The following is a 14,229-nucleotide window of genomic DNA, read 5'->3' on the forward strand; positions in this document are numbered from 1 at the left end:
ACTTTAAACTAGCGCTGAATGTGCATGTGACATAAAACAGACACTAAATGTAGTACTCCACTTTATGAGTGTCTGTGTGTATGTTTAAGGCTACCGTATGAGTGGTCAGGGCCACAATGTGCAGCAGTCCTTGCAACAGAGGGCAAATATTTTTATAGGAAAGAATGTTCTGTGTCTGTGTGCATGTGTGTGTGTGTGTGTGTGTACATTGCTGTGTTTATTGTTCCACAGCTTTGGAGTGCTAGCCTCCAGTTGACTGATATATGTCTCCTTACTTCCTGTTGCTCTCTGTGTGAGCCAATCAGACTCAGCGCAGCCGCACAGGAAACACCACTGTGGGGTCGCTGAGTGAGGGGGATGCCACATCGTCGTCACAATGTCAATATAGACACTTTCTGTGGTTCCCATCATGGTCTGCTGACTGATAAATATGCCCCCTTGGTCAAATGTCCTACTGCATGCGAGAAAGATTAGGTGAAATCTAATGATGTGAATGGGCAGAATTAAACATCTGGCTGCCAGCTACATTTGTAAAAGATGGAAAAGTCTATCCAAACATTCAGAAAATTCCTGCTTCCTCTTGAAACAAGTGTAAGTGCATCACAGATGTACTGACCCAAATGAGATTATTGTAAGAAAACAGGAAGTGATCCTTAACAGTAATAATGTGCTGCTGCTAAACATCAAGAGCTGCTATTGCAAGTTGGAAGGAAGGTTAGCGCGTCCATTCAGATAAAGGTTTTGTTTGGAGAAGGGGTGACTGACTAATTCATTGTGAATGAGTGTCAGCTCACAGTATCTGCAGCTGGCTTTGCAGTTGCTATGCATGTAAACTAAAACATTAGACGGAGCAAGAGAGGGCAGGAGAATGAACTCATTGCAACTACTGCAGATAAGTAAGGAAACAGTGGTGACGGAGAAGGCGTTGAGACAAAGAAAAGGGAGGAAGTCTTTATGTTTGCATTTGAAGTATTTGGAGTCCTTTCAGTTGCATGGTCAGTTACATGACCTCTTACATGGTGGAGTAGTCTGAGTTAATAATAGAGGTAACTATCATCCCATTTTTGAACTTGGTGCATGAAGACTGAAGAATTTCAAATTTTCCATTTAGATATTCTACGTTTTAGCTGATTATCAAAACATACTGAAGTTCATTCATTCATCTTCTGTAACTGCTCGTCCCGTGAAGGGTCGCTGGGGAGGGCGGGCTGGAGCCTATCCCAGCTGTCATGGTGCAAGAGGCGGGGTACACCCTGGGGCAGGGCTAACACAGAGAGACAAACAACCATTCACATTCATGCACACCTACGGCCAATTTAGAATCACCAGTTAATCTAATGAGCATGTCTTTGGACGGAGGGAGGAAGCTGGAGTACCCGGAGAGAACCCACGCAGGCACAGGGAGAACATGCAAACTCCACACAGAAAGAATCCATGGATTCAAGCCCGGAACCTTCTCGCTGTGAGGCATCAGTGCTAACCACCATGCCACCATGCCGCCCCCGGACTGAAGTTACATTTACATAATAACCATGGTCCTGCTGTCTCGCTGATGTCTTTGCTGTTTTGTTTTTGAGGCGTAAGGAGGGCCGGATTCATTTACATCATTGAACACATGTTGTTAGTTCACGCGAACAGTTTCCAAATGCCACATGTAGAAGTAACTGAAAAACAACGTTTGATCTGTTTAACTAATGGAGAAATAAAAACAGAATATCCCACATATGTTCAGTAAACGGCTTTCGGGTTCAGTCACTTTTGAGATCCTGAAAATAGGACACTGTGTATTAAATGAATTGTTATTCCTGTACTTATCTTCCAATTTGGATGTGCACTTTAAGCCCATGTTCATGGTATGATTTCACCTGACTGTATAGCATCACTGTAAAGCACAGGAAATACAGAAGGCAATGAAAAAAATAAATAAATAAAAGCTTGGTACCATAAAAAGAAGCAACTCAGCAGCAAAGTTGGTCCGGACCTGGAAACAAGTAGGAGGTGAAAAGTGAGGAGAAGGGGGAGAGACATACGAGGAAGTGGGAGTGAGAGTCTGAGCCACAGTTTAGATCAAGAAGAAGTGGGATGACCAGTCCAAGGCCAAATTTCATGCTGCGTACTCTAAACAGTTTACACTGGGCATCCCCAGGACACACACACACACACATACAAGTACAAATCCTCCATAAAACTTGCTTACCCACACAGTCATGCACTTTGAAGCAAACACAGACATGTTGACAAAAGTATATCAAATCAGCATAAATAAAAAGGACAGAAACTGACTGTGAAAAAATGACTCACAGTCATTTTCTGTTGCAGTTTACACCTCTGATCCCTCTTGTGGTCAAAAATCACACTGCAGCGCCCTTATGGTAAAATACTAGTTATGGGACATGTGTGAGGGGAGGCTGTGATTAAATAAACAGAAAAAGAAGCACATAAAAACAGAGAATGGTTTGAGGTAAGTAAACGCCAGTACTTTTGTCTCGGCCCGTCTCCTACTCAAGCCTCAGTTCCACTGTTTGGTTGAAAGCGGTCTTGTAATAATACTGAGGAAGTTGTGGTGTACGTGTCATCTGCTGTGGGTACGTCCTCTACACTCTCATCATAAAGCCACACCGGACAGAGCAGCCTAGGTGAGGACTGCTGACTCCCATGTATTTTCAAGGTGCAACACGAGCGTGGCAGCGATTTAAGGTTTTGCAAAAGATTTATGTGACATTTGGAAAGAACATTCGTGATCACCAAGTTTTATTATTAATTCATTTTCTATTGCCGAAGGGGGGCTGGAGCCTATCCCAGCTGTAACTGGGCAACAGGTCGCCGTTCTAACACAGGACTAACACACAAAGACAAACAACCATTCTCCCTCACAGCTAATTTAGAATCACCAACTAACCCAACAAGCATGTCTTTGGAGAGTGGGAGGAAGCTGGAGCATAAAACCCACACTGACACAGGGAGAACATAAAAACTGCACATAGAAGGCCCCAGCCAGGCGGCGGGTTGGAGCCCAGAACCTTCTTGCTAACCACTACACTACTGTGCTGCCTCTTTACTATCATTTTTTTATTCTTTTTTATATTTATTCATTCATTCATTCATCTTCTGTAAGTGCTTGTCCTGTGAAGGGTCGCGGGGTCTGCTGGAGCCTATCCCAGCTGTCATTGGGCAAAAGGTGGGGTACACCCTGGACAGGTCTCCAGTCCATCACAGGGCTAACACAGAGAGACAGACAACCATTCACACTCACACTCACACCGGCCAATTTAGAATCACCAATTAACCTAATGAGCATGTCTTTGGATGGTGGGAGGAAGCCAGAGTACCCGGAGAGAACCCACGCAGACACAGGGAGAACATGCAAACTCCACACAGAAAGGCCCAGTCGGCCCATGGATTCGAACCTGGGACCTTCTTTCTGTGAGGCATCAGCGCTAACCACCTTGTCACTGTGCCGCCCCTTTTTTATATTTAGTTTATCATTATTATTAGTAGTTGGAGGAGGAGGAGTAGGAATAGTAGGAGTAGGAGTGGTAGTGGTATTCAGGACATTTCCGCTCTGGTTTCAGAGCAATCTCTCAATCTAAAGTTAATATTTAAAAGCAATTCACTAGGCATGAGGTAAATGTTCAAGATTTTCCTCCGTATATCAATGAGGAGCATTACCTCCAAAAGGCAGATCGTAAAACTGAACCTTGGCTGGCTATCAATTCCTGGTCCCAAATACGCTCTTTCCCCATGATTGTTCTGTGTCTTTTATTCTTTTTAGTTTGGTCCAGATATTCCTAGTAAAATGATTGCTATGAAATTTCATACAGACATTCATGGTTCCCAGAAGATGAATCCTTTGGCGTTTCCCTGAAAAACTACTGTAAAGTCATTTTAAACCACATTTTGATTCATGACCTAATACAGACAAAGCGAGTAACATCCTCAGTCTCTGCTGCACGTTGCAAAGTGCTAATATGCAAATGCTATCTCGGCAACAAAACTAATGCGATGAATATGGGTAGCATTGTACCTCTTAGAACAAAATGAAATGAATTGTTTCCCAATTGTAAATTACTAAACATGTTGAATAATTGTGTTTATTGTGCAAGCAATACAAAGAAATAACATACTTAATATAAAGTGAGGCGAAAGAATTATACATCGCTGTTAATGTAACAAACAACAACATCATAACATCACACCACATAGAAAAGAAATAAAACATGTCAGTCTTATGTAAAGAATCAGAATCATCAATTTTCTTTCATTTGGCTTTGTCTTGGTTGTAATTAATGCAAGCACTGCACCCATTCAGTGAAGCAGTATGGCCATAAGTTAATTTAAAGTTGAGATGACGCCAAAGAAGAAAGTTTCTATCTTTAAAAAGGTTTAGTCTCACAGAAGGAGGATATATTTGCACATCAGGCCCATTCTTCACAAGTCCGTTTTAAGGCACAGGAATAGATCCAGTTAATGAGGTTCTGAATAATTATAATTAACCAAATGAATGTGTCTGTATCACTGAGAGACTTATGGATGATGGTGACGCAGGTCGGAAGATTTCAGTAATGCATGACTAATTTTAACCTGGGATTTACTGAATGTCGGAAAAAAGATCGACAACAACATGAAGAAGAGGACACCAAAAAAAAAAGGAGAATGCCCTAAAATGGAATAGCAACATGTCTATTAAACACTCATCAGCAAATGTTTAAAGTGATTGTGTGCCACTGTGGAATTAGCTAGGCATGACTTGAATAGTAAAATCTTAATCAAAAAACAACAAGTCAGACCATTTACCAAATCTGCTTCAATGATGGAAACTAATAAGAACAAAAAAATCAGCAATTCAACATGCAGGTGATGATGTACATGATGCAAGAGCACCAACTGTTAAGCTTCAATAATTCCAAGTTAAGGCTCAGATTTGGAGTCTATTTATTCATGCAGCAGTCCTGTCTGATGGTCAGTTCTTGGTAAACAGTCTTCTTGAATTTAAAAAGTTATATATTATATGGTACAAATGACTCAAATATGGCCAGGAAAATGAAGTCACATACTGTAATTACCTCTGTGTTACAGGGCACTACAAGGCACTAAATCACTACACTTGCTGTTGTTGTTTTTGCTCAGGAAATATCATTTTTGTCACAATTAGCAGTCAGCCTCAGTGTCAGCATTCATGCTTAGTCTGTTTTGATGCATCCGCTCCAGTATTCGATGTGTACTACTGAAGCTGGGCCTATCTGATGGGTGTGTGCTCCAGCAAAGCCTCATCAGATTATACAACTCCAAAGGACAGTTCTCAGGACAGGAAAGGATGTGACCATCCCTCACGTAGTAAATAACCTCCTCATGACCCATGCCGTAATATGGCTGCATCCCATGGGAGAAAATCTCCCATAACACCACGCCATAGGCCCACACATCTGATTCTGTAGTGTAGCGATTGTAGAAAATAGACTCTGGGGGCATCCAGCGAATGGGGATGGCATCATTCTCATTGGCTTTGTAGTAATCGGCTGAGTAGATGTTCCTGGAGAGGCCGAAGTCTGCGATCTTCACCACCATTTCCTCCCCAACCAGGCAGTTCCTCGTTGCGAGGTCCCGATGGACGAACTTGCGCTCCGACAGGTATGCCATTCCTGCGGCGATCTGCTTGGAAATCGATAGCTGCTCTGTGCAGGAGAGAGCTCCCGCCTCCGGGTCAGAGGATAAACTGCGAGTCGTCAGGCTGGCGCAGCTGAGGGGGCGCACTGACTGGGTCGGAGATTGCCGACGCAGGAACTCGTTGAGGTCGCCGTGGGCCATGTACTCAAACATCAGACACATTGGTTTCCCCACTGCGCATACACCTGAGGACAGAGAGCATACAGACAGCTGCATTTTTATGACACTGTGATGCAGGTTATATGCTCTAAGGAGGCTTGTGAGAGGCTTGTGAGAACACGAATACTCACCCACATGAACGTATTAGTGACATTATTAAAACACACTGAAGCCGCTGTCTTTTTTTTCCTCCTACAGTATCATATAATGAGTTCATTCACTGTAAATGGTAAATAAATAGTCAGTCTAGACATAAACACAGACGAAACCATCTGCAATGTGTACATTCTCACAAATAAATATGCACACATGAGTGAACAGCCTTACATTAGCGGCCCTATGATGTAAAGATAGTGTATTTATAAATGGACCATTTGTTTTTCTGAGCCTCTCATTTGCAGCTGTGGGGAAATGCAGGCAAATACGGATTTCTAAAATTGGGAGTGGTCGGTTGAGGTTGCACATCTCATGGATCTCAGGTGCAATTAATAGAGCTTATTTTTACCTTTGGTGGAAATGGTTTCGATACATTTCCAAAGTTTGAAGAAATGTGCTGTGATGTGGAAAGAAACTGTATGCACGATTTATTCATTGCTTCTGCAAATGTCTGTCTTTTGACTTGTATTAGTGAATTTAATTAAAGTATGGTTATGCAAACTTTAACTCCACTTGGCAGACCTGGGAAATCTACTGACCATAGAATATCCTGAATCTACTCCACATTTACTTTACCTCTGTCAAAGAGAGTCTGTCTTCTGGTTATTTTATGAGTTAGAGCACGCATTGTCAAAACTGCGCTGAGCCCCAACAGCCCTGCAGAAGTTGTAGATGTGCCATTTACGTAACTTGTATTTACCTGTTTCGCACACAAGTGTCAGATGTTTACAGCCCAGTGGAAAAAATATTAACAATTCACAGAACAGAAATACCCCACAGGAATTAACCTTTAGTTTCGGTTCCTCTCATCTGTCTTATTTAAATTTCATCTTTTTGATTGATCACACTTCATATCTTTTCTTGGACCTCGGGGAAGCCCAGTCACTTTAATGCTTTCAAGGTTTCTTCTAACCCAAAGGCGTTTATTTTAATTTCTTGTGGCAATCCCAACTTCCCCCAAAATATAAAATATGTCAAGCTGAATTTTGGGGAAATCAATAAAGAGCCTGATTTTCTAAGACAGAAACTCATTACACAGTTTGCTTGTGGACTGAACCTGGTACTGCTCCCCATGGATGCACACTGCAAGAGAGCGAGATCTCCAAGGTGCAGTTTAATAGTGGGAGTTTAATGGTGCTGAAGATATGATAGAATGACATCGTAAGCTTGATTATAATATATTATTCTTTTATTATTATCTATTCTAATATTTTCTTTGGCTGTGTTTGGCAGCTCCAGGTGTAAGAAACTCTTAAGCTATCATACAGCTATGGCGTGATACTATTTAGCATTATTGTCAAAATACACTGCCTGGCCAAAAAAATATAAAAAATAAAAAAGGTTGGAAAAAGATCCTGACTGATCGTGATCGGCGATCACTTTTGGTGAAATCAAATCAAAGAAAAACAACAGTAGAACTCAGGGCTATGTTTAATAGTGAAAGTAAGAGCATTTCCACGTGTACAATATGAAGGGAACTCAAGGGATTGGGACTGAACAGCTGTGTAACCTTAAGAAAACCACTAATCAGTGAGGATAACTGGATAGATTCAATTTGCTGGGGAGCATAAAGATTGGACTCTGGAGCAATGGAAGAAGGTCATGTGGTCTGATGAGTCCAGATTTAGCCTGTTCCAGAGTGATGGGGGCATTAGGATAAGAAGAGAGGCAGATGAAGTGATCACCAATCAAGCCTAGTGTCTACTGTACAAGCCTGTGGGGGCAGTGCTATAGTCTGTGGTTGCTGCAGTTGGTCAGGTCTAGGTTCAACAACATTATGTGTCCAAAGAATGAGGTCAGCTGACTACCTGAATATACTGAATGACCAGGTTATTCCATCAATGGATTTTTACCTCCCTGATATTCCCCCATATTCCAAGATGACAATGCCAGGATTCCTCAGGCTCAGATTGTGTAAGAGTGGTTCAGGGAGAATGAGACACACATGGATTGGCCACCACAGAGTTCAGACCTTAATCCCATTGAGAATCTATGGGATGTGGTGGAGAAGGCTTTGCGCAGTGGTCAGACTCTCCCATCATCAATACACGGCTCAACAAAATATTAGAGTATGTGACCTTTTTCTTTTTTGGCCAGGCAGTGTATAGAAAAGAAACTTGTTCATGGCAGGAAAGGAGAGCCAAAAATGTTAGACAAATCTGAGACGCACAAATTGCACAAGACACAAGCAGGGAATGGGGGTTGAGCAAGCCAGAGAGTGAATGAAGAGAGGGAGCGGAGTTAGTGAGTTCTGTGTGAATACAGACAAAAAGCACACTTCCACTTGTCCATTTTTTTCTTTGCTCTTTGTGTGTGTTTATGTAGTTCGGCCAAACAGACTTGCAGCCCTTTATACATCCATGATAGCTGACTCTTGGCTGGGACCGCCTAAAGATCCCAGAACACATTTATATAAGAAAATGAATACAGAAGGCAGAGTCTCTGCAGATAACTATATAACCACACACACACACTTTAAGTGGCCATGTTCAGGGATAATTCAGAGAGATTACTTTTCTATGAGTCTCTGCATAGTTTGGGGGAGTGTCTTACTTATGTTACCCTTTAAAAAAAAAGGAAGGAAGAAAACTTTTCTTGTGGTCAGTAGTTTTGCAATTAGCTTATGGTTGAGTTCAATTTCGAAGGAAAAAACAAATCTAATGTCAAACAGAATATTTAGAAGCTGGGTCATTTATTCAGTTGAAATGTTTGTTTTTGTTTTACTGCTGTCTAATTGGGATGTCCAAGCCAGATGCAAGCGTTGCGACATGCTTTCAGGGAACTCTCAGAGAGAAGAGGAAGCACTGAGGTCATGCTCAGTTAGTTCAAGTCCCGTGGGTCACAGAGTGGGACAGCTCCCCAGAGAAAAAGCTCTGATTACTGGTCACTAGGGTGTATGCATCGGGGGGATGCCTAAAAACAAGCTGTAATTCAGCAGTAGCAACCTTGGCTGAAGGTCAGTAGCTGGATTAAAATGTTTCACTCCGTCTCTAAATATACAGAAAACGGAGGCCTCATCCTGCATCCACATACGCAACGAGGCAAGGACGTGGAGACATATGGTATCTCTAATTTAGACACGTTCATGTTATGTATGATACATATATTTTTACGCATGATTTGGGGTCTATTATTAGTCTAGAGGGTAATTAGAAGGTTAAGGAAATAATCTAATCAACTCTGGTTTCATGTGCACCGGAGACGTCACTGTTCAAGTGAGTCATCCAAAATGAATGGCACTCAGAACTAAACAGAAAACACCAGATACTACAGTCCTCTGGAGTGTGAGAGTGAACGGTCATTAAAATATATATATATATATATATATATATATATATATATATATTTCACAGCCACTGGAGCTGTAAAAGTAAACTTCTTTTAGTGCAGCAAATGACCAATGGCTCTGTTTACTCACTGACGGCACTAAAAAGAGCGTGTTGTATCTCGAAATGTCTTCCTGGAAGTATATTTGGATGTGAGCTATTTGTATAAGATTAGATAGGCTGTATTAGTGAAGATAAACTTTAATTGAGGACATTTGTTTTACTCAGGCCAACAAAGACACATTAGTTGTCAAGCAGCACTTGTTTACTGGAGCCCTATCTGGATCTCTAGTGGTTTTATAGGACTGCAGTGAAAAGACATCAGAGGAAAATGGCTTCATTCAGGAGAATTACTGTATACGTGTAGAAAAAAATCTAATGGAAGGGCTTTTGAATGAAACTGTCCTTTCTTTACACGTGATTTCTTCTCTGTGTTACAAGTTTTGTCACTTTTAGGTTTATTTTCATGCTAAATTACCTTGGTTTAATGTATGGGTGTAAATATTAACTGGAAACCCGAAAACTGCGGGAAAGAATGATCCATCTACTCTTTTCTGCAGTAGACTGTTTCCAGTCTTTATCTTTTAAGGCACTGAAAAGTGGAAAAGTGTTATGTGTTTGGCCGAGCCACATATCAAAATGCTATTGCACACACAGTCGAGATTTTCTGTGTTTTCTCATGAGCTAAATTTGTGAAAAGTGAAAGCGAAAAAAATATATATAAGAGCAGAGGCACATGTTATGCAGATAATGATTTGATTACTGAATTGTGCAATGATCCAATAGTATTCCTTGAACATGTTGATCGAAAATGCAGAAAACTGTCTCTGTTCCCTTAAAGGGGAACTACTGTTTTCTACAACCTGGACCTTATTTCTGGCATAAAATACAATCGTTTACTCACCCATATAATTTATGTGTAATTTGTAGTCGTTTGGGAGATATTTAGATCTGCCTATATCCATATAGTGGGAGTGACTGGGGCACCGAAATGCAGCCTCTAAAACATGCATTATCTGCCACGAAACTCGTTCATTTCACCAATATTTTGTTATCGTACGTTAATGCTATTTCCTGTTGAGTCTAGAGTTATCTGTTATCATCATCCGGGGTCTGTAGATTGACCTACAGACCCCTGATGATGTCCTCTGATCTGGATGATGTCATCTCTGACCCACGACGGTCGGCTTGTTTACCTGTAATTTGCTAATTTGCTAACTTCTGACAGTACTTACTGTCACTACAGTTTTACAGTAACTGGCCTGAACAAGTGCATAAAATCCTTATCAATGAAATAAAAAAAAAATAATTTGATTTTTGATAGTTTTAAAATACTCAAACCACAAGTAAGGAATATATATGTATATATATGTTCACTAAATCAAGAACGATAGTTGTGTACTTAATATGCACCAATGAGCTGGTTGGAGCCTTAGATTTCATAACACAGGAGATCCTTTTTTTGTTCTTTTCCCACGCTTCACTCCAACTAATCATGTCCAGTGTACTTGTACAATCTGTTTACTCTGCCTTTTCAAAGTCCCTCAAACGCTTTTCTTTCTCCTTTTCTGTGTTTCTCTGCTTTTGCACTTTCCTTCTCCCTCGAGCAAGCCCCCTGATCCAGCAGTTATCCAATGTCAAATCCAGCTGTGATCGCAATCTCTTTGGAAATTAGATTTCAGCCTGCGCACTTTTTCTCTCTCACGCACACACACACACACACACACACACAAAAAAAAAAAAAACACACTGACCTAGGAGTCGGACAATGTTTGGATGGTCAAATTCTGCCATGAGCGCTGCCTCTCTCTGGAAGTCGTTCTGCATGTCAGCTGAGGCTTCCTCCTTGAGCATCTTCACAGCTACCATTGTAAACGACTCCATAGGCAGCAGGCCTGGTGCTCTGCAATACACAAAAGCATCGTGTTTCTTTAGTGGTCATCTAAATGTGCATGAAAAGTGTATTTAGTGTATTGTTACCTGTTTTTCTTTAATGCATTATCCTGTAGCCATATGTTTGGTATCCATAGCTATACCAACAAGCAAACCCGGCTAGCTGTGATAAGGTTACTATAAATGTCCGTTACCTTGCAGCGATATTACAGGAAACGTGCATGCAACACGTGTATAGTATAAACATATAAACATTTCCTGTGTTGGAGAACATGTTGCCTTTTATTGCACATTTATATATAGTGTGCCTGCACAAATGCACACCAAACAGCTACACTTTACCCTCACATGAGGAAACACTCACTGAGACACACATACGCTTACACACACTTTGGGGAAACTGTAGAATGAACCCCATCTGTCAGGGAGGAAGTTATTTACTGGTCAGGCATATTCAAGTAACTTACGTATGTAACCCTATGCGCGTGCTACCTGTGCATTTATGATAGTCTGTCTGCACCCTGTAGTGCTTGGGCATACAGGAAACAGCCTGTGCACGCAGATAAATATGGCATATACAGTCTGTGTGTACATGAGTTATGTGTGGCTGTGCTGTGTTTGTGAGGACCATAACAGCTTCAGAATTTTCAGTGTAAGGGATTTTAATGTATAAGACGTTCAGTTTAAGAGTTGAGTAATTGTTTTTTTTAATTGTGGCTGGGAGTTTAGTTGTATCAGCTAACACCCTTCACACTGTAAGATGCTCGTCTGAGAACATACACCGATGGACGTCGCCACAGTGAGGTCACCAGATGGTTTTGGATTACTGATCTGAGGCCTTGAGCTTGGCATTTAGCTGTTGCCGTTTGGTTTTTGGGTTCCAAAAGTGACCATATTTGGAAAAGAGGGAGGAGCAGGGGAGCAGCTAGGTCAAGCTAGGTAGATCAATCACTCACATGTCACATGTCAAACTGGACACGGCCCCAAACATACAATTAATTAATTACTGAATTATTAACTAACTATTATTATTATAATATCGCAATAACTGATTGGAAGAAGTGAATTTACTTAATAACATGGTACCATATGAGAGAAGATGATGACTTTTTGAATGGGGTTCGCAATGTTTTGGAGCCAGAACCTAGCGGCCTTTAATATAGAGTCTGTGGCAGACACCTGAGATGAAACCTGTGGGGAAAGCATGGTAAAAATCTAAGAATGTCAGTGGTCCTAGATTGCACCATTGCAACCAAGATTTCAACTTGCTGCACTATAACATACAATGAACAAACGTACACAATCATTGTCGTCACACAGTCTAAAGACACCTTAGGTAATCAAATCAATGTCCTGACATATTAGTTTGTGTTCCCAGGGGTGTCCATGTAGTGCACCATTCCAGTTTTCACTAAGGGATTACCAGCTAAGGACATCTGTCAGGTTTGACTGGCTACACACTTCAGGTGCTACTGTTAAAATACCGCAACCTATTATGGCACGGTGCTTTGACCAAGCTGTCATATGATCATTTATCTGTCATGCCTTACATACTGGCATTAGCTCTAATGTGGTGTCATGGACGGATGGATAGAATTCTCAACTGCGATGGACTGTACTTATGATGACCCTCAGTAAATGAGTGGCTGTGTGTTGCTGTTTTACAGTTCTTCTGCTCGCTCTCTGATGTACTGGGTACTACATTGCAGGTAGACTGGCTGCAGTATTGCCGATGCTTCCCGAGAAAAGACACCTCCAAAGTAGTTCCAGGGAATCTGTTTGCTCATTCCAAATTAAGTAATGACTCAAGCGCAAGCTCTTCTTGTGACTATTTTCATCATTGCTTGAGTCGTACCTGACTCATAACTACTCAACACTGCTGGTATGACTCAAGCAGCGCGGACAAAAAGTTTAGATTTGTGCCATTTTAGAAGAAAAACCCCCATATGGCTTAGGTCTTGTATTTAGTCTTATCCCAGGGATCAGGTTGAGACATTTGTGCGGTCAGAGTGCGGTGAAAGTGACACCTGTACCAGCCCTCCTTGTGACTTTGTGAATGACGCAGCAGTTCTCAGAATGACCAGTGGCCTTGTTTAGCCATGCTATCTCTCTCTCTCTCTCTCTCTCTCTCTCTCTCTCGCTCTCTCTCTCTCTCTCTCTCTCTCTCGTCTCGTCCCTTCTACCCTGTCTGAGAAATATCCACATCATCATGCTCGCCTCTGGCAGCGATTAGGATCATGACATAGCAATATTAAATATCTCCTTGGATAGACACAGTATAAATTTCCCCCTCCCTCCTCTGTTTCCTCCTCTTCATCTTCCCCTCTTACCTGGCTTGAAAAACCCGTCCAAAGGCTCCCTCCCCAATATCTCGCACATATTGGATATTATTTCGGGGGTACTCTAGAGCCAGCAGCTTTGAGTTCAACAGCAGGGGAACTCGCTGGTACATGGGGTTGGGGTGGAGTCGATCCAGCAGGAGCTCTGACGGAAGAGCACTCAGCGTCGGGGTCTCCATAACTCTTTGGACAGAAAGAAAAGTTTGATGAGTTAAATGACAGAGAGACAGACACAGATAAAGAACAGAGTACCGCAATTTCCTTGTCAGCATTTTACCTCTTGCGGTTCCTCCACTGCTTTCTCCGTCGGTGGCAGGCGAGGACGATGATGGAGAGGAAGACTGCAGTTGCAAGTACAGTCAGAAGGATCACGATGACAGACATGGAGTAAGCTGGAGATGAAGCTGTCGTCGGAGGGAGACGGGGAATCTGACGAGGGACCGTTGACTCGGGCTTCATCACCACTGGGAAAATCAATGCAGAAAAGTCGCTAAACCAAATCTTTGACTCATTCATGGAGTCATTGATAGAATATTGTTACAACTTTTGAGTTAACCTGGGTTCGGTTTGTGTTTCCAGGGCAATCGAGACAAAGCAATCAAAAGGTCTGGCACGGCCTCAACACCAAGTTCTTGATCATTTAAAATCTAGCATCAGCAGAGATTGTGGGCTTGTGTACCAGCGTTCTGTAT

The 14,229-nt window shown here is 41.8% G+C and overlaps 1 protein-coding gene across 1 annotated transcript in view; it reads right to left on the reverse strand.

Moving 5' to 3' along the window:
* Positions 1-4,132: 4,132 nt before the first annotated feature.
* musk (muscle, skeletal, receptor tyrosine kinase) overlaps positions 4,133-14,229 on the reverse strand; it is a 32,587-nt gene continuing 22,490 nt past the window's right edge. The window contains exons 14-17 of the mRNA XM_084572565.1: positions 13,815-14,001; positions 13,529-13,720; positions 11,060-11,208; positions 4,133-5,849 (exon numbers count right to left, since the gene is read on the reverse strand). Coding sequence (XP_084428691.1) covers positions 5,149-5,849; positions 11,060-11,208; positions 13,529-13,720; positions 13,815-14,001 — 1,229 coding nt within the window. The 3' untranslated portion in view covers positions 4,133-5,148. The remainder of the gene's footprint in view (positions 5,850-11,059; positions 11,209-13,528; positions 13,721-13,814; positions 14,002-14,229) is intronic.

This window comes from Chelon labrosus, assembly GCF_963514085.1.
Source record: "Chelon labrosus genome assembly, chromosome: 22".
Lineage (NCBI taxonomy): Eukaryota > Metazoa > Chordata > Actinopteri > Mugiliformes > Mugilidae > Chelon > Chelon labrosus.